This window comes from Neophocaena asiaeorientalis, unplaced genomic scaffold (genome assembly GCF_003031525.2).
Source record: "Neophocaena asiaeorientalis asiaeorientalis breed wild unplaced genomic scaffold, Neophocaena_asiaeorientalis_V1.1 scaffold671, whole genome shotgun sequence".
Lineage (NCBI taxonomy): Eukaryota > Metazoa > Chordata > Mammalia > Artiodactyla > Phocoenidae > Neophocaena > Neophocaena asiaeorientalis.
Window position 1 is genome coordinate 1,504,757 of NW_020175533.1, and position 26,822 is coordinate 1,531,578.

Genomic DNA, 26,822 nt, shown 5'->3' on the forward strand with positions numbered 1-26,822 from the left:
TCCCTCCACCCCTGTGTCCCCTTTAAACCTCAGGAAGGGAAATAGGCCTGTTCTTGATACCAAGTCTGGGCCCTATCCTGACCCCCAGAATCCATCCCCGTTCTCATGTATCAAGGGCCTCCAGGCACCAGACCCCTCAGGCCACTCCCAACCTACCTCCTTGGTAATCATACAGGGCTACAGCTGAGATCCCAGCCCCAGCCCCAGCCGGGCAGCCTGATGATCCTGCATAATGAGAAATATGAATATGGTCTCATCAACATGGAGAAGGAAAATAGACAGGTCCTTCTGTGTAATGGGGGAATTCTCCCTCTTCCTCTCCCCTACAGCTGACCAAATCCAGGAGCTGCCCCACCACTCACCAGCCAGAGTGGAGGAAAAAGAGGGATCCTCAGGCTCGAGCACATCTTCATAGTCGCCCTCTGGTTCCTCATCTGGCTCATGTCTGTCCATTTCCCCAACATCCTCATAGTCATTCTCTGGTTCAGGCTCGGGCTCAGGCTCAGGCGCTTCTTCATACACTGGCTCTTCCTCCATCTGGAAGCCTTCTGGAGTCCTGGGGGGCAGAGCTGGGGGCTCCTCATTGTCCTGAGAAGCAGGGTGACATCTGTTCACCAGGAGCTGCCTCTCCAAAATCTCCCAATGGAGGACTGCTAAGACCCCACCCATCCCCATGCTTCCATTCTACCCTCCATCCTTGCATCCTTCTAACAGCCTCTCCTAGGGAACACAATCTTTCATCCCTCTTCATTCATCAACCTCCCACACCCATCCACTCAAAGCACCTACCAAAAGATGATAGAAGGGAAGCAGAAAGCAAGTCAGAATGCTTGGAAGACCAAGAAAACACTGAAGCAAAAGCAAAAGCAAAAAAAAAAAAAAGGTGAAAGATGACAGCTAGGATGACTAAATATCCTAGTCTTCCCAGGACTGGGTGATTTCCCAGAATATGAGACTTTCAGTGCTAAGACCAGGATAGTCCCAGACAAACCAGGATCGTTGATCACGCTGTACAGCCCACCTACTAGGACATGAGGAGATGGGGAAGGAGCAGAGAATCTTTGGGGCTCTGCTTACCTCTGGGGGATTCTGCCTTGGGGGCTGGGTAGGCACTGGTTGTTCCCTACTGGTTCTCACAGGCCCACACTCTGATGACAGACAGCTCCCTGCTGGAGGCCAGGCCTGTGGAGGATGAAGCAACTTTCCAGTGAGCAAGAAACTTCCATCTCCTCTCTTGTACTGACCTGGAATACCCCTTCCTACCTCTGCCAGTTCAAATCATCCATTCCTCAAGATGGGCTCCAACCTGAAATGACAGCTCCTTCCTCTTGTTGCAGCAGTAATTGACTGCACTGGCTGGTGACCTATCTTCTGTTGTACTACGTAAATCTTGGTCTTTTTCAGCTAACATTCTCATATGTATATATGAAGCTTAATTACACAATCAGATTGAAATCTTCCTGAAGACAGGGATAGCAACTGTAGACTTTGCCTAACACAGGGGAGGCCTGTGCCTTATTTTCTACTAAGAATACAGGCCCCTTAGGCTCTTGTCTGGGCCTAAGGAATCCTTGACGTGGATCCCGAAGGGCCAAACACTTACCTCTGAGGAGATTTTCTTGGGCAATGGGGCTGACACCACCGGCTCTTCCATAGTGGTCACTGGTGGCTGAGCCTCATGGCTCATCTTTACCAAGGCCTTTCTCTCCTGTTGCTGCCTGGCTTTCTGTTGTGCCTTCTCCTCTTCCTCCTGCTTCCTCTTTTCCTCAGCCATGGATTCAAATTTTGCCTTCAGCCCACGGGCGCCACTGGAAGCTGCAGACACAGGCAAGAAAAATTAGGGTTGTCTTGGGTTGGAGGTAGGGGAGTGGCACTGGAATGAAGAAGAGGAACCAGTTAAATATCCAAAGAAGAGCAGGTAGAGAGGAGACTCATGGAAAGGGAGGTAAAGAGGTATCAATGAAGGAACAAGGGGGTTATAGGAGGATAAGGTAACCCTGATGCCTAGATTTCCATACAGCCCGGCCATGTGATCTCAGACTCTTGCCCTTTTTAAATCATAAGGCTTGTTCTCCTAACCTGCATCTTCTCTGTCCACATTTCTTAAAGCTGTATGCCCTCTGGCCACCATCTACCCTCTATCCCCCATCCAAAGCTCCTTTCCTTATGTGTTCTTCCCAAATGGCTCCCTCCCTTCCTCCCTCTGTTCTCTGCTTACAGTTTCTTCACCAGTGTCACTCAGATATCCACTTAACCTAATTTTTTCTAGGAGAGCGAATCTGGGAATATGAGGGTAGGGGTCAAGTCTACCTCAGCTAATCTAGGTAGGTAAAGGCTTGGAATAGGTAGTCTAAGAAGAAAAAAGAATGAGAAGGGAGAAGAGGTTGAAGAGCACAGAGAAAGGGAATTAAAACTTACCAGCCTCTATGGGTGTTGTCTTCTTATAAGCTGTGGTTGGGGCCTCCATTTCATTGAAACCAACAGCACTCTGCAGGTAAGAGAACAGTATGTGTAGTGGTGGGGACGGGGAAGGGAGTGGTAATAATCCAGAAGGCAGTATCGGTGATTGGGTCACTATAGGAGGTCTCCCTAACCTTTTGATGCTTATAGTTAGACAGGGTATTCAAATAGTGTTGTTTTGTGGCAGAGAGAGGGGTAAAGAAGTTCTAGACCCGTGGGATTAGCTCTCCTTTTAAAAAGCTCAGTGCTCCTGGAATCTCACACCTCTAAGTCCAGTTGCCTGGAATGCAGGAGGGTCTCAGGCCAGTACATGAAGAGGTGTAGGGGACAACTGAATGGAGTGGGAAGAAATTATTGATTGAGTTAATCAATGCCAAGCAATCAATGAAATTTCGAATACCTTTTCCTGGAGTTTTTCTGTTTCTCTGTCTCTCTGCCTCCCTCCACTCTCCTTAGTTAAAGCTCAGGCTTCTGGGACTTCCCTGGTGGTCCATTGGGTCAGACTCCATGCTCCCAATGCAGGGGGCCCAGGTTCAATCCCTGGTTGGGGAACTAGATCCTGCACGTATGCTGCAACTAAGAGTCCGCGTGCCACAACTAAGACCTGGCACAGCCAAAATTAATAAATACTAAAAAAAAAAATCTCAGGCTTCAGAAGACATGCCCTTTAGATGCTGAGGGCAGTCAATGGGGAGAGAAGGACACCAGAAGGACAGTGCAGGACACCTAGCTTTGCCTATCCTTTTTCCAGCTTTGCCTCTCACTCTTCTCCATGTACTTCAGGGAACCATTCTCAAGACACTAGTGGTCTGGTGCTTTACCTTATCCACTCGGTCCTTTTGGATGCCATACTGACCACCAAAGCCCTTGGCATAATCTGCAGGATGGAAAGATCTGAGAGTCATAAGAGGAGTTAAAATGCTAGAAATGTATGGGAAGAGGGAGTGGGAGCAGTGAGGAGGAAGACCAGAAGACAGGAATGAGGAAAAGAGAAAGATCAATGAGAAAGTGTGAAAATCAGATGATAGAGAGGCATGGGTGGGAAAAGATGAAAAAGGATGGGGAGAAAAACACTTGAGAGAGAATGGAGGGATGAGAGATGGGAAGAGAGAAACAAAAAGAAAGAAGTGACAGAAAAGGGGAAAATATAAGGGAAGAAACAGGAAAAATTGAAGAGTGCCACCCAGCCATCCCCTATGTGTCCCAGGGAAGAAGGCTTTCTCTCCGTGAAGCAGAGGGGCCTCTAAGACTCACAGCCAAATCACCCTCTTGCCATCACCCGGCCTATCTTCATCCCTTTCTCAGTGATCCCTTTTCTTTGGTCACCCTCCTCTGTCCTGCTCCTTAGTTTGCTGTTTTCCCCTCCACCCCTGTTGATCTCCTCCCAGCTACCCCTATATACGTACACTTACTCTTCATCCCACCACTTCCTGCATACCTGCCCCTCATATTCTGGGTCTTCCATGTCAGCCTTCAGGGACAGAAGGAGGGCTCCATGTACCCTGTGACCTCCCTCCTCCCCAATCCCAACTTACCTCTTTGGGATTCGTGTTTCTCTGTCTCTCCCTTGTAGTCATATCCCAGAGCTGCCTTGTCCCGTTTGTTCTCCTCTATCCCATAACGGCCACCGAAGCCATGAGAGTAATCTATGGTGGAAGGAGCAGTCGTGAGAGCTCACTCTCAGCCCACGGGGAAGTGCTGTGGAAGAGAAGAGTCAGGAGGGATGGGTGCAGGGTGATAGGGGCCCAGGAAGAGAGCGGGGCTTGAATACTGGGAAATGAAAGAGAAATGTTGTTCTAAGCAACTTCTGTAAGCTTTAAACAATGTTCACTCTTTTCCTCTCCTCCCTTACTTCCATTTCAAGATGAGAAGATCATTTGAATTTTCTCCCTTCTTCAAGGAAGGAGAAAGTATAGAGAGTATAGAGGAGAGACTTCCAGAAAAAAAGAGAGATGCATATGAAATATATGCCTTTCCCTAATCCTATATAAACACTTAGCAACGTCAGAAAAATAGAGCAATCTCTCTTTTTTTTCTTTTTTAAATAGTGAATCTCAAAAGAAAAGAAGAAAAAAATTCCCGGCTCCAGAAACAAACAGATGAATCAAAACAGTTGACATGATGGTAATTATGAGCTGACATAGAAAACCCAACCTGTTTTAAGTCCCAAATTTAGTGCCTAGGGATTAGGATCTAGGGTCTGGGGTCCTACTTCCTATAAGAACAGGTGGCTGGAGAGCAGGTTCTGCCCACTCCTATAAAAGAATTCTAGAAAAAGCCTACTTACCTGTCCAGGGAAATAGGGAGAGGAACTGTAGTTTTTTTTTAGCTTTTAGAGAAGGAAGTTTTACCTATGAGACTTGGAAACTCCAAGCCTACACCTGAAGGTGTGGGATACAAACATCCAGTTTCATGCTACTTATATCATACAGAAATTCTAAGTTGAGAAATTAATTGAATACTGATGTAGGAAAATATATACCACAGAAACAGTAAGCATCAGAAGGATGGCATGAATATGAGACAAAATGGACCCCAAGACAAAATGCATTATAAAAGATAAGAGAGACATAACTCAATGATAAGAGTGCAACTTGTCATTCATCAGGAATATATATGCTGGTATAAACCTATTATCAGAATAAAAACTCATGAAGCAAAGCAGAAAGCAAAATAGACAAATCTATGATCATAGTTGAAAATTTTAACACTCTTTTCTCATTATTAATAGAAAATTTCGACAAAAAGAATCTAAAATTATAGAAGGCCCAAATAACATTATCAAGACCTAAGTGACATTTACAGAATATTGCACCCCCAAACTGCATAATACACATTTTTTCCATGCACATATAACATTCACCAAGATAGACCACATGCTTGTCCTTATAAAAAGTTTCAATACATTTCAAAAGATTGGAACATGAGATAACATATCCTCTGATCACAATAGAATTAAATTAGAAGTTAATAACAATAAAATTAGAAAATTTCCCCAATACCTGGAAAATAAGCAACACACTTCTAAATAACTCATGGGTCAGAGAAGAAATGAAAAGGAAAATTAGAAAATGTTTTGAACTGAATGAAAATTAAAATATGCATGACTGTGGAATGTAGTAAAAACAGGGTTTAGAGGGAAATATATAGTTTTAAAAGCCCATACAGTAAACAAAGGTTTAAAATCAATTATCTAAGTTTCTACCTTAAGAAGCTACAGAAAGAACAAACTAAACCCACATTAAAATGAAAGAAAAAATAATGAAGATAAGAGCAGAATTCAATAGAATTTTAAGAACAAGTAAATAATAGAGAAAATGAGCAAAGCCAAAAGATACTTCTTTGAAATTAATAAAAAATAATACTGATGAATCTCTAGCAAAAATAATTAAGAAGAGAAAAAACACAAATTAACAATATCAGAAGTGAAAGTGAACATATCACTATAGATCTTACAGAGGTTAAAAAGAAAATAAGGGAATACTATAAATGAAGTTATGCCAATATATTTGAAAATATAGATAAAAATGGAAAAATTCCTTGAAAAGCACACTATACCATAACTGACTTAAGAAAAAATCAGAAGACTGAATAGACCTGTATCTACTTAAGAAATTGCATTCATAACAGAAAACAAAAATCATAAAGAAAACATGGTCTATTACTATTAAAACCCCTAGAACTCAGACAGAAATAAAGGCATAGTTTCTCTGATGGGAAACTTCTCAACCCAGGGCACATAAAACTCTCATAAAACAAATATCCCTTTCCCCCCACTGAAATAAATTTGCAAACAAAAATTACAAACCACCAAAAAAATAAATAACCATGAGGAAAAATAGATTAACTGAACAGAAGAATTAGCACCCTCAAGAACTGCAAATAATATAACAATGTGAAAGAAATTATAAAATGAATACTTTAAAAATAATTAAAGAGTTAAAGAAGGGTGAAAAACATAAGGAAAGCAATAGGGCATTATGGAAAAGGAATCAGCAGATTTTCTATAGAATCAAAGGGAACTTGCACAAATGAAAATACATGATGTAAAGTTAAAAATTTAGTGGACAACTTAAATGATAATTAAATACAGCTGAAGGGAGAGTTACAGAACTTAACAAAGATCCAAGGGAATTACCCAGAATACAACACAGGGAGATGAAGAGAGGGAGATAGACAAGAGAAATTAAGAGACATCAAGAACACAACTTATTAAAAATTTTGGATGCAGTGAAAGCAGTGTATAAGGAAAAGCAATGCATATATTAGAAAAGAAAAAAGACCTAAAATCAACAATTTAAGTGTCCACCTTAGGAAACTGGAAAAAGAAGAACAAATTAAATACAAAGTAAGCAGAAAAACTAAATAAGAATTGGAGCAAAAAAATCAATGGAGTTAAAAACAAGAAGCCTATAGAGAAAATCAAGGAAACCTAAAGCTGGTTCTTTGAAAAGATCAATAAAATAGATAAGCCTCTAGTCAGGCTAACAAAGAAAAAAAGAGAGAACATAAATTACTATAATATCAGAAATGAAAGAGGCTACATTACAACAGATTCCAAGGAAATTAAAAGGTAATAAAATAATACTATGAACAACTTTATGCCCATAAATTTGATGACCAAGATGAAATGGACCAGTTCCTTGAAAAGACACAACTGCCAAAACTTACACAAAAAGAAACAGATGACCTGAAAGGCCTATATCTACTAAAGAATTTGAATCAATAATTAATAATCTTCCGAAACAGGAAGCACCAGGCCCACATGGGTTCACTGGTGAATTCCACCAAATATTTAAGGAAGAAATTATACCAGTCCTCTGCACACTCTTTCAGATGATAAAAGCACAGGGAATACTTCACAACTGTTCTATAAGGTCAGCATTACTCTAATACCCAGACCAGACAAAGACATTACAATAAAAGAGAACTAGAGACCAGTATTTCTCATGAACACAGATTCAAAAATCCTCAACAACATATTAACAAATCGAATCCAACAATGTATAAAAATAATTATCTACCATGACCAAGTGGGATTCATCCTAAGTATGCAATGCTGGTTCAACATTTGAAAATAAATTAGCATAATCCATCACATCAACAAGAAAAAAAGAAAAATCACATGATCATATCAATAGATGCAGAAAAAGCATTTGACAAAATCCAACACAATTCACAATAAAAATTCTCAGTAAACTAGAAATAGAGGGGAAATTTCTCAACTTGATAAAGACTACCCACAAAAACTCTACAGCTAGTATCATACTTAATGGTGATAAACTTAAAGTCTTCCCACTAAGATCAGGTACAAGGCAACTATGGCCTGTCTCATCACTCCTTTTCAACATTGTGCTTGAAGTCTTTGCTAATGCAATAATGCAAGAAAAGAAGTATGTAGACTAGAAAAGAAGATACACAACTGTCTTTGTTCACAGATGACATGACTGTCTATGTAGAAAATCCAAAAGAATTGACAAACTCTTGAAACAAATAAGCAATTATGGCAAGGTTGCAGGATACAAGGTTAATATACAACAGTCAATTGCTTTCCTATATACAAGCAACAAATAAGTGGATTTTGAAATTAAAAATACAATATCATTTACATTACTACCCCAACAAAGAAATGCTTAGGTATAAACTTAAAATATGTATAAGATCTATATGAGGAAAACTATGAAATTCTGATGAACAAAATCAAAGAAAACTAAGTAAATGGAGAGATATTCCATGTTCATAGATAGGAAGTCTCAATGTTGTCAAGATGTCAGTTCTTCCCAACTTGGTCCATAGACTCAGTGCAACGCCAATCAAAACCCTAGCAAGTTATTTTTTGGATCAACAGTTTCTAAAGTTTATATGAAGAAGCAAAAGACCCAGAATAGCCAACACAATATTGAAGGAGAACAAAGTTAGAAGACTGACACTACCAGACTTTAAGACTTACTATGAAGCTAAAGTAATGAAGACAGTGTGGTAGAGGTGAAACACTAGACAAATAAATCAGTGGAACAGAACAGAGAGCCCAGAAATAGACCTCCATAATTATAGTTAACCGATGCTTGCCAAAGGAGCAAAGGTAACACGATGAAGAGAAGATAGTCTTTTCAACAAATGGTGCTGGAACAAGTGGACATCCACAGATTAAAAAAACAATGAATCTAGACACATGCATTACAAAAATTCTCTTTTCACAAAAATTAAATCAAAATGGATCATAGACCTAAATGTAAAATGCAAAACTATAAAACTCCTAGAAGATAATATAGGAGAAAACCTATATGACCTTAGGTATGGTGATGCCTTTTTAGATACAACACCAAAGACACAACACATGACAGAAATAATTGATAAGCTGGATTTCACTAAAATTTTAAAAACTTTTGCTCTGTGAAAGACAATGTTAAGCAAATGAGAAGACAAGCCTTACACTGGGAGAAAATCTTTGCAAAAGACACGTGTCATAAAGGACTGTTACCCTAAATATACAAAGAATTCTTAAAACTCAACAATAACAAAACAAGCAACCCAACTTTTTAAATAGGTCAAATATATTAATAGATGCCTTGCCAAAGAAGATATACAGATAGCAAATAAGCATATGAAAAGATGCTCTACATCATATATCATCAGGGAAATGCAAATTAAAACAATAATATAACACTACACACCAATTAGAATGGCCAAAATCCAGACTACTCACAACACCAAATGCTGGTGAGGACGTGGAGCAACAGGAACTGTCATACATTGTTGGTGGGAATGCAAAATGGTGCAGCCACTTTGAGTGACAGTTCGGCAGTTTCTTACAAAACTTAACATACTCTTACCATAGGATCCAGCAATTGCACTCCTTAGTGTTTACCCAAAGGAGCTGAAAATGTAGGTCCACACAAAAACCTGCACACAGATGTTTATAGCAGCTTTATTCATAATCGCCCAAACTTGGAAGCAACCACTATGTTCTTCAGTAGGTGAGCGGATAAATAAACTGGGGTACATCAAGACAAAGGAATAATATTCAGCAAAAAAAAAAAATGAGTTACCAAGCTATGAAAAGACATGGAGGAAACTTAAATGCATATTACTAAATGAAAGAAGCCAATCTGGAAAGGCTACATGGTATATGATTCCAACCATATAATATTCTGTAAAAGGCAAAACTATAGAGACAAAAAATAATCAGTGGTTGCTGAGGGATGAGGGAGATGAATAGGCAGAGCAAGGAGGACTTTTAGGACACGGAAAATACCTTGTATGACAGTATAATGATGGATATATGTCAGTATACTTTTGTCCAAAACCATAGAAAGCACAACACCAAGAGCGGACCCTAAAGTAAACTATGGACTTTGGCTGACTTTGATGTGTTAGTATAGAATCATCCTTGGTAAGAAAAAAGAAAGAAAGGAAAAAAATATATACACACACCATTCTGGTCAGTGATGTTGATAATGGGGGAGGCTATGCATGTATGGGTGCAGGACTGTAACTTCCTCTCAATTTTGTCCTAAATCTAAAAAGTTCTGAAAACATAAAGTCTTTTTTAAAAGAGAGAGAGAGATGGAGAATTGAAAGTTCTAATATACATCTGAGTTCCAGAAGAAAGAATAAAAGAGAAGAGAGGAGAGACACTATCTAAAGAGAAAATGCCCAAGAACTTTTCATATTGAAAGTTAATTCTCAGGTTGAAGAGGAGCAATAAGTCTCATGTAGAATAATAAAAATAGATCAACACCTAGATATAGCCTGATGATATTTCAGGACATCAGAAACAAAAAGAAAAATTTTCATGAGACAAAACAAAAAGAGAGACAAGACATGTTATGTACAAAGGAATGATGATTAGACTAACCCAAGAGAAATGCCACAGATGATGGAATAGTATCTTCAACATGATGAAGGGAAAATAACAATGAAGAATGGAGCAAAATAAATTTTTTTTTCAGACAAAGCCTGGGAGTTCTCTCATAGACTCTCACGGAAAGAATTATCAAAGGATATACTCTAGCAAGAAGGAATAGAAGAAGTAAGGAGGAAACAATGAAATATTATAAACAATGATGAGCTAGTAAACTGGTAAATATGTTGGTCAATTTAAATAAGCCTTCACCTAGTGATAATAATGATTAATTTTTGTGGGGTTTAAAAACAAACACATGTAATCGATATACTAAACAACTGTTCAGTTGGTACAAAGACTGTAGAATGTAGAAGAAATGTAATTAAATTATTCTTCATTTCCTGTGTTACTCAGGAAGAAATAGTGATTAATTTAAAACTTAAGCCGCAGATGCACATTAAAACTTAGGAATAACTTCCTAAAATAAAGGAGTATAATATCCTATTTTTGATCCATTAGAGGGGAAATGGGACTAAAGAAAACTTGACCAAGCTCATAGAAAGCAATATAGGAGAAAAAAAGAAGCAAGTACATGCTTGGATTTAAAAATAAAATAAAATAGCAGGGAACGGGGCCATGGAACTAAAGGGAGTCGATGATGGCTGTTGGAAGTTGAAGTCTGGGCAGTCAGGTTGCTAAGGCTGAAATGCAGGGTGCTTGCCTTTCTGAGATGTGTGTTTTTCCACTTCTCCTTTGTAATCAAAGCCAACAGCTGACTACAGAGAAAAGGAGAGAGAATTGATTAGAGTCAGAGACGAACATTTTCTCCCGCTCTCACTTACCCTTACACCTATAGCTCAGCCCAGGGGTTAGTTATAGGGGCTCAGAGCTGAGTATGGGGGTTCAATGTAGAAACAGACAGTACCCTGACAGGCTGGTGTAAAGGCAGTGTGCTACAAACCAATGACCATGGGCCCTGGACACAGATAGCTCTAGATCCAAACCCCAACCCCGCCTTTCCTATTTGTAGTTGTGTAACTTTAGGTATGTCCTTTAATATTACTAAGCCTCAGCCTCTTTTTTTAGTTTTGTTTTTCTTTTGGCCATACGGAGGCATGTGGGATCTTAGTTTCCTGACCAGGGATGGAACCCGTGCTCCCCTGCAGTGGAAGTGTAGAGTCTTAACCACTGGACTGCCAGGGAAGTCCCCCTTGGGCCCTTTAAATATGAAATGAAAATAGGTATACCTGCCTTATTAACCTCAACTGTAAAATGATTCCAACTTATTTGGGATATTGTGAGGACTAAATGGGGCAAGATACATAAAGTGTGGGCACTCAGCAAATTAGTGTTTTTCTTCCTAAGTCTCATGAAACTAAAATGAGATAATAGCTAGAAAACTGCCTTTTAAACTATAAAGCAGCACTGTGCACATGTAAGAGATATCATCCTATACTGACTGATTATACTGTGCCTATTCTCTTTCCTTACACAACAGTGGAAACCCAGAGATGTAGATTTTGGTGGGATGAGAGGCAACCAGGAGAATCTGGATCCTAGCTGCTTTGGAACTGGATATATTGGCAAATATCTAACCTAGCTATGTCTCCATATGGCTCAGTAATATGTCCCTAAGCAAGTCTAGATTTTGCATTTTAAAAGTTATTAGTATGGGACTTCCCTGGTGGTGCAGTGGTTAAGAATCCGCCTGCCAACGCGGGGGACACAGGTTTGAGCCCTGGTCCGGGAAGATCCCACATGCTGCAGAGCAACTAAGCCCATGGGACACAACTACTGAGCCTGTGCTCTAGGGCCCAAGAACCACAACTACTGAGCCCTTGTGCCACAGCTACTGAAGCCCATGCGCCTAGAGCCCATGCTCTGCAACAAGAGAAGCCACTGCACGAGAAGCCCACGCACCACAACAAAGAGTAGGCCCCACTCACCACAACTAGAGAAAGCCTGTGGGCAGCAATGAAGACCCAATGCAGCCAAAAATAAATAAGTAAAATAAATAAATTTATTTAAAAAAAAGTTATTAGTATGTATTGTTTCTTGATTTACAAGACACACTGATTGTTAAGGTGATTCGGTTTGTGGCTGGTGAGGCAGGAATTGAAAGAAAGAACAGTGAAAGATTAGGCAAAGGCAGTAGGGGAGCCAAGAAGGAAGAGAAACTGCACCCTGATTAGAGACCATTACGTGCTCCATATTCCATTACTGCTTTTAAAAATTATCCTCTGTGCTTTTACTTTACCTTACAGTATGCTTTGAACTTTTCTGGGTTTTTTTACCCCTACAATTCAAATAACACTCTAACACTTAGCTTTAAGGATTCAGGCCTACTTATTAACAGCTGCAGGTTAAACAAACGAACAAACAAACAAAATCTCAGCTAGCTGTGAAGGAAATGTCCCCTCTGTGTGCTGCTGCAGGGCAGAGACACTACTCAGCCCCATAAAGAATGAGCTCAAAGAATCTGATCTACTAAGGTGTGAAAATGAGAACATGAATGAGTTATCAATCGTACTCTCTGGACCACTCTATCGTCTGTAATCATGCTGTCCTTTTTCTCTTTCTCTCTTTAAAACTATCACTACTTGTTTGTACAAAGGAGTCTTTAAAACACCTGGACTTCAAGGAGTTAGTACTAAGTCCTGTGAAAAGTAACCTTCACCTTCTAAAAACATTGTAACCTTAATTAGTTGTTTTACTTGATTATTTGCTACCATTGTAATAATATTTCAGCTGATACGTCTGTTTTCCTGAAAGGCATAAATATTTATAAGGCTTTCATATTAGACCAAAGGAGGAGCTTTGGAATTTCCTCTTCTCCCTTCATGCATACAGGTATGATAAAACAATGGCTTAACATAGCACAGGGAGATCAGCTCGGTGCTTTGTGACCACCTAGAGGGGTGGGATAGGGAGCGTGGGAGGGAGACGCAAGAGGGAGGGGATATGGGGATATATGGTATAGCTGATTCACTTTGTTATACAGCAGAAACTAACACACCACTGTAAAGCAATTATACCCCAATAAAGATGTTTAAAAAATAAACAAATAAATAAAATAAAATGCAGGGAGGAAAACAATAAAACAATGGCTTAGGGATTCCTTATTCAGAGTTTGGGAGTCTTTGTCTCTTTTAAATTAACACCTTCCAGGTCAGCATGTGGCCTCCAACAGCGGCACCAAAGAACTTGCTGAGGGAGGTGTGGGAGCCATCCTCATGATGGACCCTCCGTGAGGCCACTGCCCCATCTTTCCACAGGAGAAGCACAGACCTACATTCAAGGTGATTGTTGGTAAGTCCCACATGATCTGAGTTGGGTGGCACAGGGAGAGAGTTGTCACTTACCTTGTCTGCCCTGTCCTTCTCCACTCCGTATTTGCCCCCAAAGCCTCTGGCAGCATCAGTCTGGGAAGAGTGCTTCTCCACCTCAGCAACATACTCATGGCCCACAGCACTCTGAGAAAAATCAAGATCAGAATGAGTGAGAAGATAAAAATGACCATGAAAAAATAAAATGATCAGAGATAGGATGGGATGTAAGAATACAAGAAATTCCACTCTAGGTCACACTGATAATCTCTGACGGAGTGCCAAGGAACGTGTGATGGGAGAGCAAGATGACTTTTTCTGGAATCTTGCACATCCTGACTCTTCTTTAATACCACTAGGAACCCATCATTTAGGAAACTCCCATAGGATGGGTTGGGAACCAGAAAGATAGAGACTACATAGACAGGGAGGTGTTTAAACCACTGCTTAAAGAGAGGGTGAAACACGGGCTTTGTGCATCAAAATAGAAATGAGGGTAGTTACTGGGGAGACACCTAAGGGGACTGACTAGATGCCATAGCCCGGACTGAATATTTAACACAGCCAGGTGCTTTTGTTCTGGATCTTTGTTCCTACACAACCATCAAAGTTCAGAAGTGCAGCCTGGGCCCTAATATTAACAGTGATTGACTCTTTATACCAAAGCGGGCTGGTAGACAACACCGTGAATAGTCCAAGATGGCATATAATTTAACTGTTTTTTATTCCCCTCCACTTTTTTCTCCATCTACCATTTTCTACTTGGTTTTGAAAGGTATGTCTCTTTTAATATTTGGATATGGATGCTTTAATAATCTTGGAATTGAATAATACTTCAAACCAAATAGTGATACCTTGCAGAGTCTCAACTAAGAAGAAATTAGAAAGTTTCTTCTTCCTCCTGAATTTCCGATTCCATGCTGGGATAAATATTAATACAGAGATGGATGTGAAACACTGCCCTATATGAGCTCCTGGGAGCTCATTTTGCAGTGTTTTTGGGTCTGTGTAGGTCAACTTTGTTTGCTGAATTCAGGAATGAATGACTGCTTATCTATTTTACTCTTTCCTAGGAATTCTGTGGGAGAATACAATGCCTACTTTGCACTTTACACAATGACAGAAGGGTGAACTAACAGCTTTCATTAAATCGCTTTTTCTCCTTGGAGATTAACTCTTTTTTCTTATAGGAATATATCTCTATCTTTTTTTAAAATAAATTTATTTATTTTTTATTTATTTATTTTTGGCTGCATTGGGTCTTCGTTGCTGCATTCGGGCTTTCTCTAGTTGCGTCAAACGGGGGCTACTCTTTGTTGTGGTGTGCCGGCTTCTCATTGCAGTGGCTTCTCTTGTTGCAGAGCATGGGCTCTAGGTGCGCGGGCTTCAGTAGTTGTGGCACGTGAGCTCAGTAGTTGTGGCTCTTGGGCTCAAGAGCGCAGGCTCAGTAGTTGTGGCCCATGGGCTTAGTTGCTCCGCAGCATGTGGGATCTTCCCCGACCAGGATCGAACCCGTGTCCCCTGCATTGGCAGGTGGATTCTTAACCACTGCACCACTAGGGAAGTCCTATATCTTTATCTTTGAGGTTAGGAAAGTCAATGGAAAAATACAATTCAACATACAGGCTTTCTTTTTATCATACTTTCATAGTATCTAATGGATAAAGGAAAAATAATAATATATTTGAGGACATCTAATAGATAAATTCACATAAATATTTTTCACATCTATGTGCAAATCATATTAAGTGATGTATAAAATATGTACAAAAAGAACACTAAATATACAGTAAAGAAACCAGTAAGAGACACATCCATTTAAAAGCAGTAAGTGATTTTAAAACATATTTTCCCCTTCTCTATGTGTGTCTCCTTAGTCAAGGAGTTACAGTGTGGCTGGGTCTACATACACTAGGCCAGCCCTTCTAAATTCTTGGCTCCCATTTTCCGTCATCTATATTGTATGTGTTGAAATCAGGGGAAAAATAACACAAATAATATGTGGACATTCTCTTTTAAAACCCAAATGAATATTTTACTTTTGAATAAGTTTTAAACCATAAAACCAACAAATGAATCAATTCACTTATTTATTTTTTTAAAGCAAATATCCCCCTTTCAACTCACCTTGTCCATTCGGTCTCTTTCCACCCCAAACCGACCTCCGTAGCCGTGGGATGCTTTGGGCCCTGATTCCATCTCCTTCTTCTTGAGAACATCATGCTCCTCTGACACTTTGTTCCTCAGCTGGTGAATGCTGGAAGTAACCACATCACAGAGACTCGTCTAGCACAGAGATGTCAACGAACCCTCCTTCACAGAAAAACTGAAATCTTGCAGTGTGTTCTGTTCATTTTTAGCAATAGCCCCCAAAGTGTACCTGTGCTGGGTCTGGGAGTAGGAGGTTAGTGTGGTCTGCATATACAGCCTGATATAAACTCTCCATAAGCCAATAGTATTTCCTCTAGTCTGTTATTTTGCTCACTAAATAACCTTCTGATATTTAGTCTCAGGTTCCTAAATATTAGAGGACAGTGTTACTTATATTCTAGCAACTGAAAAGTTATTTTCCTCTCTGAATGGATTTGTTGTTTAACAGTTTGGTACTCTACCTCAAGAAGCACAAAGATATTCATGTACCCTTTACCCACACATTCTAGTCCTAGAAGTCTACCCCAAGGAAATAGTTTTAAATATGGCAAAGCTTAATGTCTAATGATATTCACTGAAACACTGTATTTAATAGCAAGAACCAAGAAACAATTTATATGGAAAAAATGGGGAATAGTTAAGTAAATTGCAATATTACTTTTCAATGGCACATGAGGAAGTCATTAAAAACGATGATTACGAAAAATGCAGCATTGGGAAATTTATCTATACATTAAGTATTCTGTGACTCTTCTTGTCAAAAATGAATGCCCTTCACACTGCCCATATATCTGCTAATTCCTGAGAGAACTAAAAACTAAAAAAGGCTCACTAATAAAATTCACTCTCATCACTAATTGTTGCAAAACTTTAAGGCTCAAATAACCTTGATTTGGAACACTTCTGTCCTTAAGAGAACATAACACCAAAAGGAGGCATTCTCTTTCTTACTTCACTTTCATCTCTACCATGTGGGTAGAGAATACCTCTCTGTATTTGTTTGGGCTGAGGATAAGAAGTGACAGCTCAGCACCAGCACCAACACCAGCACCAATAAGTGACAATCAGAACTGATACTTGGACACATATAAGGACCACTGGGGATTCTTAGAAATATTTGGGCAAGAGAACCCTAAATAAAAAATTTGACTTCCTGCAGCAAGAAATGGAGGTTTAAGGAACTGAGATATAGTGATGTTCCTGGGACTTCGCTAGCTCAGAAAAACCAGATATATTGCTTACAGGTAGAATGGCCATCTCACATCAGAAAGTCTCCTCTTTCGTGGAAGAATAGATCCATCTTGTGGCCTTGTAGTATAAGCCCAATAGAGGTCTTTTTTAAAAGCCTTCTCAGCTTTAGTCAAAGTTAATTTTAGAAAACTGGCTTTGAGCCAGATGAAATTAAGCTAACAGCTGGAAGAACCCTCTGTTCCTGTGCCTGCTCTAAACCCTCTGGCAGCAGTGAAGGCAGAGATCCTGTGTTGCTATTTCGACAGCATCAACACTTTAGAACTGTCAGTGTCAGAAAAGTTATTGGTTCCAAGAACAGGTAAATGACCAATATTTCCCAACCAAAGTGTTCAGATGAAGAATGAAGAAAATGGGACTAAACATTACTTTCAAATGGGAAAAATTAGCAAAGTTTTAATAAATCCAATTACTGTTACATGGATCATAACTGTATTACAGTTGAAACAAGTTTTTAAAAGGGATTAGAAAATGAGATTCAGGAATATCCACCTAATAGATGACAATGAGGTTAGTCAGAGAATCATGACAATAGATAATATAATTTGAATGAAAATGTTGGGGCCAACAAAGACCAACTTCTTACCAAATTCATCAGAATATAGCTAAGGTACTATAAATGTGTTAGTTATATTATTCCTTTATTAAATAAATATTAAACTTTTTTGAGTGTGAGGCACCATTAGGCTCTGATAATACAAAGATAATTAATGTATGAAAATAGTGATCAGGTGGAAATACAGAAAGGAAAAAAAAATTGTAATTCAATGTCCTAATTGGCATACCTAAGAAACTTTTAACACATTAACTCTCAGATCTCTATTTTAAGGCTTAAAATACCTTGGAATTGATGAAGCAATACAGTTTATAGAAACCAAGTGACACCCAGGACCTCAAAGATGAGCTAGGAGAAGGAACAGCTTTTTTTGTTTTTATTACAAAAGTAAAAACACAAAAGTGAGTGACAGACTGTAAGATTTTATTCACAAACAGTATGATCATAGTTGTAGAAAATCCTAAAGAATCTATATAAATGTGCTACTAGAACTATTAGGTACATTTAGAAAGGTCCCAGGAGACAAGATCACTATTAAAAGCAATTTTATTTCTATATACTAGTCACAGACGTTTCTGAAAAAATTAAAGAAGACCTAAATAAATGGAGACATATCCCATGTTCGTGGGTTGGAAAACTCAAGACTATTAAGATGTGAGTTCTCTCTAAAATGACCTATAGATTCAGTGCAATCCCATTAAAAACACCAACAGGCATTTTTGCAGGAATTGACTAGCTAATTCTAAAATGTATGTCATACAGAGTGAAGTAAGTCAGAAAGAGAAAGACAAATACCGTATGCTAACACATATATATGGAATTTAAGGAAAAAAATGTTATGAAGAACCTAGGGGTAAGACAGGAATAAAGACACAGACCTACTAGAGAATGGACTTGAAGATATGGGGAGGGGGAAGGGTAAGCTGTAACAAAGCGAGAGAGAAGCATGGACATAGATACACTACCAAACCGTAAGGTAGATAGCTAGTGGGAGGAAGCAGCCGCATAGCACAGGGAGATCAGCTCGGTGCTTTGTGACCGCCTGGAGGGGTGGGATAGGGAGGGTGGGAGGGATGGAGATGTAAATGGAAGACATATGGGAACATATGTATATGTATAACTGATTCACTTTGTTATAAAACAGAAACTAACACACCATTGTAAAGCAGTTATACCCCAATAAAGATGTTAAAAATAAAATAAAATAAAATGTATGTGGAAATGTAAAGTCCTAGGATGGTAAAAAGTGGTTTTTTTTTTCAAAGGAGAGCAAAGGAGAAGGACTACCTGATTTCATGACTGCAATGAAAAGTGCAGTACAATAAAGCTACAACAACCAGTGCAGTACAGTGTGGGCCAGAGCAGACATATAAATCAATAAAATAGTCTAGAAACAGACCCTCATGTATGTGGTCAGAGAGGCCGGCTCAGTCAGTGTGGGCCAGAGCAGACATATAAATCAATAAAATAGTCTAGAAACAGACCCTCATGTATGTGGTCAGAGAGGCCGGCTCAGTCAGCGGGGAAAGATTAGTCTTTTAACGATGTTGGAATAATGAGATATCCCTATGGAAATAAAACGAGCCTCAGTCTTTGCCTCACACTGTACGCAAAAGCAAATTTGAAATAGATCATAGACTTAAATGTAAAAGCTAAAACTATAAATCTTTTAGAACAAAACATAGGAAAAATCTTCACAGTTTGAGGTAGACAAAAATTTCTTAGACACATAAAGCACTAACCATAAAAAATTTTGATAAATTAGACTTCATCAGAATTAATATTTTCTGGTCTTCAATAGAAGCCATTAATAAAATGAAAAGGCAAGTCACAGTCTGGAAGAAAATATTTGTAAAACACATATGTCACAAAAGACTTTTATCCAGACTATATAAAGAACTCTTAAAACTCAATACGAATACAAAGACCCCACTTTAAAAGTGAGGAAGAGATTTGAATAGACACTTCAAAATGAAGATAAATGGAGATATATTAATGGCACAAGAAAAGATGCTCAATAAAATTAGCAGAAAAATACAAATTGAAATCCCCACACACTTACAAAAATAGTTAAAATTAAAAATATTAACAATAACAAGTATAGACAAAGATGTGGAGCAACTGAAACCCATACATTATTTGTAGGAGTGAAAAAACGTTTCTTTCAGAAAACAGTTTACTGGTCTCTTAAAAAGTTAAAACACACTTTTTATATGATTCAGGAATTCTACAACTTTTAGGTGTTTCCCAAGAGAAGTAAAAATATATGTTAACAAAAAGACTTGGATCAAAATGTTCATGACAGCTTTATTTGTAATAGTCCCAAATTGTCAACAACCCAAATGTCCATCAACAGGCTAATAAACCAGACTCTGGTATATCTGTACAATGCAAAATTACTTGACATTAAAAAGACTGATATACACAAGACCATGAATAGATCTCAAAAATATTATGCTTAGTGAAAGAAGACAGACACAAAAGAATACCTTCTATATTATTCCAAGTACATTAAATTCTAGGATAGGCAAAACTAATCTGTAGTGACAAGAAGCAGATCAGTGTTTACATCCAGCCAGGGGTGGGAAGGGGTATATTGACAGTAAAGAGGCACATGGGGGCTTTCCTGGTGGTGTAGGGGACATGGTTTCGTGCCCCGGTCCGGGAAGATCCCACATAAAAAAAAAAAAAGAGGCATATGGGCACAAGTGAGCAAAAGTGGGGAGAAGAAGATGGAGAAAATGCAAGAGCCCTTGAAAACCTGGCAGCTCCTGGAAACACTAGGCTGCTTGGAGCTGCCTGGCCCAGGACTTCTCTACACAATAGATGAAGGATGGATAGGATCATTTGAACTATTCACTAAATTACCAAACCATTCCCCAAACTAAATATATTTTAGGCAGACTTAAAAAAGAAAGATCATGGTGTAGGGGATGGTAGTGAGATTAATGAGAACCACAATCACTTCCTTTTCCTGCTTTGAGTCATCTGAGCTCTGCAGCTACTGTTCTCCTGTTCAACTTCCCCTCCTTTCCAAGGGCTTTAGTGATTCCCATCTGACCTTAAAGGTTGTCCTAGCCCACACTAGCCAGAAAGAATCCCAGAGTATTGGAGGCTTACTATTGGAAGGTCCTCTAGAGGTCTTTTTGATCCCAATGGCAAGACTGGGAATCAGAGAGGGAAGTGACCTGTCCAGGATCACCTGGTTAGTTACTAGCAGAGACTGAACTTTTATACCTCAGTAGCCTGGGTAAACGGGAGGGGAGTGGGTTTTTGTGTGAATGTCTCCACCGCTTATTCTATCAGATATAGATTCAGTTAGGCTAATAAGGAAACACCCAGGGTCACCACATTTTACAACTCTAGGGGTCACCAGTCAGAGTAATAGATATACTGGACTGTGTAACACAACAGTTCAGGTAAACGCCACTTAGGAAGAATGAAGATCGCCATCTGTTTACATGTTTATTTTTAGGTTTTTAGGAAGAAAATCTGATTCAACTAATCTATATTAACAGGAAAGAGAAATAACATTATTGAGCTGCTAAGTGGTGCTAAGTACTGCACTAGATTTTGCTATATGCTAGTTCATTGAATTCTAACCATACACCTGCCAGGTAGCTATTATTATCCTCATTTGATAAATAAATAAGCTGAGTTTCAGAGAGGCTATATGTCTAACTCACATTGCTATTAATGGTAAAGCTGTGAATTGAATCTGAATCTATCTGATATCCAAACTCCAGCTCTTTCCATAAGATCATGGCAGGGATTTAGGAGTCTTCTTTAAAATGTTCTACTCCTACTCTGCATAAGACAGGCACTGGGAGGGGAAAGGTACAAGGAGAGTTTGTATGCTTATCTTAACAGTTCTCAGGATACTAGGACTGAGCGGCCTTTTCTCAGAAAAGGAAAGACGTCTTACTTTGGGTAGGATTGATGAGCCTACAGAGGAGCATCAAAGAAGCTTCCTGCATGACCCAATTCCATGTTTTTGCTTTCCAACTGCTTCCAGAATTGCCTACCTTCTTTAAATATGATATTCATTACAGTTACTTGAACTAAATCATTTATGTCTGATTAAACAACACTGTGGAGTACTGAATATTATCAAACTGTATAAACACGTGCCAGGTTTTCATAGTGTGTTTCTTGTGCAATGTGATAATCCACTGACACTTTTTAAAATCTAGAAGAAAATGAGGTAAAAACACTGCTGTTTGTGGGGGAGGGGAGTTAAAATGGAGCTTAAAAAAGATTGATTTTGCCTATTTATTTAAATTTTGCTCCTGTTATACTGTTTATTGCGTCTATTGGACATTCTGACACTATCCAAAGCAAACAGCCCTGGTTAGACGATCCCGAATAATCCATGGATTATTAAAGAAGAGAGAATCTCTCAATCCTAATACACAACATATCCCACAGAAACCCCTGGATTTGTCTGTGAGTAACTTCTTTCTCTGTTATGGTATCAGAGTTTATTGTTTGTTTTGCTTTTTTTTTCTGGTAAAATATTGGGTTATAATCTTTAAGATCCCTATACATCAACAGGTTTTCCAAGTGTCATATTTCTTCATATTACCATTCATGGCTTCCTACTTCTATTAAGTAGCCAAACACAAATTTGGGACCTGATATTGTCCTTGTTTTACAGCATATATTCTGAGTTCTTTACCTTGACATTTTACTGAATCCCCCTTGGCCCATCAGAAGTCACCCTACAATCCAGACACACATTTACATTTATGTGAATAGATAGATAGTAAATGATACAAGCTCAGCACTTCCCTCTCTGAATTCCTCATGCCTTACTGACGGAAGAGAAACAGTTATAATAATAGGCACAGTTGGGGAAATATCAGAGTGGTTAGAAATAAAAGACAGATAATAGGGTTGGGGGGATAAGAGGAGAGACATGAAACAAATACACAATGACACCCAAAGGGACACCTGGGGACAGACTGAAGGAAAAGCAAAGACACACAGACAGGAATTTCCCTCTTTCCTTCCCCCCTCGCCTTCTCCTGAGTCTCCAAGATTTCCTTGGGTTCTTTCCATACCTCTTTCCCTCCTCCTAGGCCTTTTGGTACCTACTTGATGTGCTCTGTGCGTCCAGACCCCTCAATGGTCTTGGCTCCCCACCGTTGTTCCTTCTCAGAGATGTCATTCTACAAAAGACAACACTCAGCAATAAGTGATGGCAAGAAATGTGCCAGGCTGAGAGAGGCCACACAGCTGACACACATAACCCCCACGTCCCCTGCATCAGCTGCTTCCGGCACTCAGGGACTTTACTCAGACTCCTCTCTGTGCTTATCCCACCCAGGCCCCCATGTTAAAATTAAGCTGGTGAGCTCTGAAACCTCCCTTTCTACTCTGCATCCCTCAAACTTTCTTCTTTAGGTCTCCTACAACTTCCGAATTCCCCCAAATTATACATGTTCAGCTCAAATCCTGGCTCACAGGCCAAAGGACACCCAGTTTACCTGTTCCCTCAGCATAGCCTGCCATAGCCTGTCAATCACAATGTCAAACTCCTCCGCACCTGTCTCCTTCCATCCTCAGCACAGGCTATCATGCAGGCCCCACTCATGACAGCAAACTGTCCTGCCAGGCAGTCCCACCATGAGGGCTATCCTAGTCTCAGACTTTTTCTAAGCCCCCTCAAGGGTTACAGAGTGGCCCACACGCCTGCCCACTGCCCTTCATTGTCCAAGGAAAGCTATTTCCACACTCACCACAAAGTCAGGGTCTGTGTCCCAATCATCACCCTGGGTCTCCACGGAAACAGATACATCATGACCTACTACAGACTTCCACATCTGAGGGTGACAGAAAATGGGAATGATTAGGTGAAAAAATCAAGAAGAGGGAAAACAAGAACGCTGAAGTCAATGATATAGCAGCCAAAGTTTCATGCTATTTTTTTCTTAGAAGAAAATAGAATCTGAGGCAAAGCAGATGGAAGTTTTAGGAAAGCACTTTTTCTCAGTTAGAGGAAGGGGGATGTGGATTTATTTAAGACAAACTAACGTGGCCTGGGCTCATTAGTCTGGACAGAAGTCATCATGAATGTAGGTAATACTAAATAACCTGGGTGTCAAAATGGCTGAGATCCTTCACTTGTGTCAAGAGGCCAGCCAGCTAGTGGCTTGAAGAGGTAATCAATGAGGATTGCTAGAACATCCCTGGAATTACAGCAACATTTCACTCAGGTATCTACATATAGCTTCTTTCATAGTTCTTGAGATATATATTTGTCCAGCTCTTGATAATGTGAACATCTACACTCCTCTCTACAACCTGCTAAACGCTGTTGAGAATTTTTCCAACCTCCACTCTAATACTGGCCACTGCACAGCTGTGTGTCAGTAGGGGCACTCAGCTGAAATTCCTCAACTGAACAATGCATGGGGAAGCATTATTTGCTGAGAATAATTCATTTATTGTTCAATTTTTAAAAACAGTTTAATTATACTTTGAAAGTAGATAACTGGTTCAAAAAAGAGCATGTAATAAGCCCCTTGTTTTGAACATTAAGAATTATTTGACTTTTATTAACTAAATAAATGTTAAAGAAATATTTAGAGAACACCGCTTTGAGGGGGTGCCAAATTGTTATTCCACTAGGGCATCCCCAGTGTTTCTGCTGGCCCTGCCAGTCCTGCATGAGGAGCTGCACAGGTGCTCTGCATCTGTGGGATCCTGGATCTTGGTGTGGAGAGGAAACAACAGACAATGCCCATCTGTTCTGGTGCTGAGACTTCTTGACCCTGGTACCACTTGCTGGCTGGCAACTCCCTGCCCACCCTTCCCTGCTCAGACTCCTTCCCCTCACTGTTTACTGTCTTTTAAACAAGCCCATCTTAAAACCACTCCTAAGACCCTCCAGTCTCTCCAGAGGTGCTCAGACTCTCCAATTCTCCTTTCCACTTGAAAACTCCATCCTTCTCCAGCTCTTTGAAAACCCCTTGGAAACCAGTCCAAGGGAAATCTGGGGGTAGATTGGTTAACAAGATGCAAAGAGGACACTGGGGAAGTATGGACTGAGTCAGCTGGACTGTGGGATGAGTCACTGCCAAGAGCAGCTCTGCCTTCCCCTGTGGGGCAACAGTAATGCATGGTGGGGGGCACGTTGACAAGACCTATGGTCCTGGCTCCTGGGCTGCTCTGCAACAAAAGGAGTTCACACAGAAAACTGGAAAAGAAGTTTCTGAAATATTCATGAGCAATAAGGAAGCAATGAGGACCGACAGTCCTGTCCTCTTTCTTGCTGTTCCTCCCAGGTCTCAGCTTGACTCTCCCATAAGCCTGCCATCCTCATGTATTTTTGAAACAGAGGGAAGGGTTTCTGACACAGAGACATTTTAGTATGCTTGAGCTACTGGCTGGAAATAGGGAAGCCAAGAGGTACTATCTAGAGGTGGGAGACCAGAGAATAAGTCGGTGAGGCCTGGTGGCCAGGATATCAGGCACAATCGAGGGCCTCTTCTTGAGGCTGCCTGAGTAAAGTACACGGACAGAGAGTCAGATCATCCAGCTCTGTGGGAATATGGGTTAGGGAGTCAAAGTAGAGAGGGTATGTACTTATTTGCGATGTACCAGGTTAGGCAATTTACAAATATTAACTTAAATAATTTGGTAAATCACTGAACTTCTCTGATACTGTTTTTCCCAAGGGAAAATAAATGGAGAGGTTAACCTCGCTAATTCATCAAGTCCCCTCCATTTCTGACATTCTGGGATCCTGTGACCCTACAATCAGAAAAACTAGCCCTAATCGAACCGCCACACCTTCATCTGGCACTTGGTTCTCAGCATGGGTGTACATTAGCTACCACTACTTCCTGATCTGTTGCAATGTCTCCTGTGGGTTTTGTCTCTCTGCTAGACCATAAGCTCTCCAGGGGCAGAGACTGTCTCATCTCCAGTGGTCCTCCTCCCAACTCAGTGCCTAGGACCATCGGGCCTTAGAGAGGATTGTAGATTGTCGGCAGAAACCAGGGGTCCTGGATGGCTGCTGGATCGCGTTCCCTGGGCTCCAGCGTCTCCCTTCTGCTTCCATCCCCAGATGCTTGTTATCGACAAGATCTCACACCCAGGCCGGTCTTCTGGCCATGAAAGGTTAGCAGCTTACTAGCAGGGACTTCACGGCTCAGCAGGGACGAAAAGCCAGGCAGAGTCCTCTCACTTCAACTCTTGTCCTATGCTCCCCAACTTTCCCACTGCCCGGAGTACCCACCTTTAACCGCGCAAGCGTTTGCTCTAGGCTCTCGGCTCCTCAAGTAGACACTCGGCTCCTCTCTAGCTGCTGCCACTTCAGAGCAAGAAACTCTGAGCTGCTGCTTCAGTTCCGTATTCAGGTTTTCTGTCATTTCCTGCTACCCTGTCTTCACAGCTACTTCCTGAAGTTTGAGTCAGTTCCTTCTGCTGAGGCATTGAAATAAATAAGGATTAAATGCTCTGTGCTTACTCTTTTGCAAGGCTTTGAGGGTTCCAGAGGTCATAAAAAAGTTCTGCTCTTACTCTCAGAGTCTATAATCTGGTCAGGGGAGCAAAACATTCAACTAGAAAGCACATAGAAGAATGCTGTACAACACTATTTGTGTCCCAAATAGGTGGGCAATTGTATCTGTTTATATTGAAGAAATTTAGAGAATTTGGTATGGGCTGAAGGAATCAAGAAAGGTTTAATGGAAAAAATGATTTTTATGTGGTTTTGAAAGATAAGATTTAAAAAGAAAGTCACTTCCACATTAGGCACAGTACTAAAAACTGGGGTTTGCATACAGTAGATGTTCAAATAAACATTGATCAATCAAATGATGGAAGGGCATAACTCATAGAGGAAAGGCAAGACATGGAGGGAGGAAAGTTCAGAGATTGTTTAGGGGGCAGTGAGGAGCGTGAGCTAATTCAGAAAGATTTGGTCCCAGGTAGTAGGAAGAAGTCTGAAAAAACTAAGTGGTACCAGATGATGGAAGGTCTTTGTGGTATTCTGTATTACTGTTCTGTAAGATTTGCTGCCCCTCCCTTCCCTCTCGAAGTCAGACTTGCTCAGGTGACTTTGTTTTGACCAGTGAAATGTAAGAAGTGAAACATCAAATGAGACTTGAAGTGAGACTTCAAGACGAGCTCAAGCTTTGCTATGCTCCTGTGTCCACTGCTTACCAAGTGTGAATGAAAAAAATGTTGCCTATCATTATCAGTAAATAAAGGATGCTGCAGCTAT

The 26,822-nt window shown here is 40.0% G+C and overlaps 1 protein-coding gene across 1 annotated transcript in view; it reads right to left on the reverse strand.

Moving 5' to 3' along the window:
- HCLS1 (hematopoietic cell-specific Lyn substrate 1) overlaps positions 1 to 25,967 on the reverse strand; it is a 28,630-nt gene extending 2,663 nt beyond the window's left edge. The window contains exons 1-13 of the mRNA XM_024769297.1: positions 25,833 to 25,967; positions 23,329 to 23,412; positions 22,685 to 22,758; positions 15,760 to 15,889; positions 13,669 to 13,779; positions 11,028 to 11,082; positions 3,996 to 4,106; positions 3,282 to 3,337; positions 2,419 to 2,488; positions 1,604 to 1,815; positions 1,078 to 1,182; positions 363 to 588; positions 157 to 225 (exon numbers count right to left, since the gene is read on the reverse strand). Of these exons, the coding sequence (XP_024625065.1) occupies positions 157 to 225; positions 363 to 588; positions 1,078 to 1,182; positions 1,604 to 1,815; positions 2,419 to 2,488; positions 3,282 to 3,337; positions 3,996 to 4,106; positions 11,028 to 11,082; positions 13,669 to 13,779; positions 15,760 to 15,889; positions 22,685 to 22,758; positions 23,329 to 23,412 (1,303 nt within the window). The 5' untranslated portion in view covers positions 25,833 to 25,967. The remainder of the gene's footprint in view (positions 1 to 156; positions 226 to 362; positions 589 to 1,077; positions 1,183 to 1,603; positions 1,816 to 2,418; positions 2,489 to 3,281; positions 3,338 to 3,995; positions 4,107 to 11,027; positions 11,083 to 13,668; positions 13,780 to 15,759; positions 15,890 to 22,684; positions 22,759 to 23,328; positions 23,413 to 25,832) is intronic.
- Between the last annotated feature and the right edge of the window lie 855 nt (positions 25,968 to 26,822).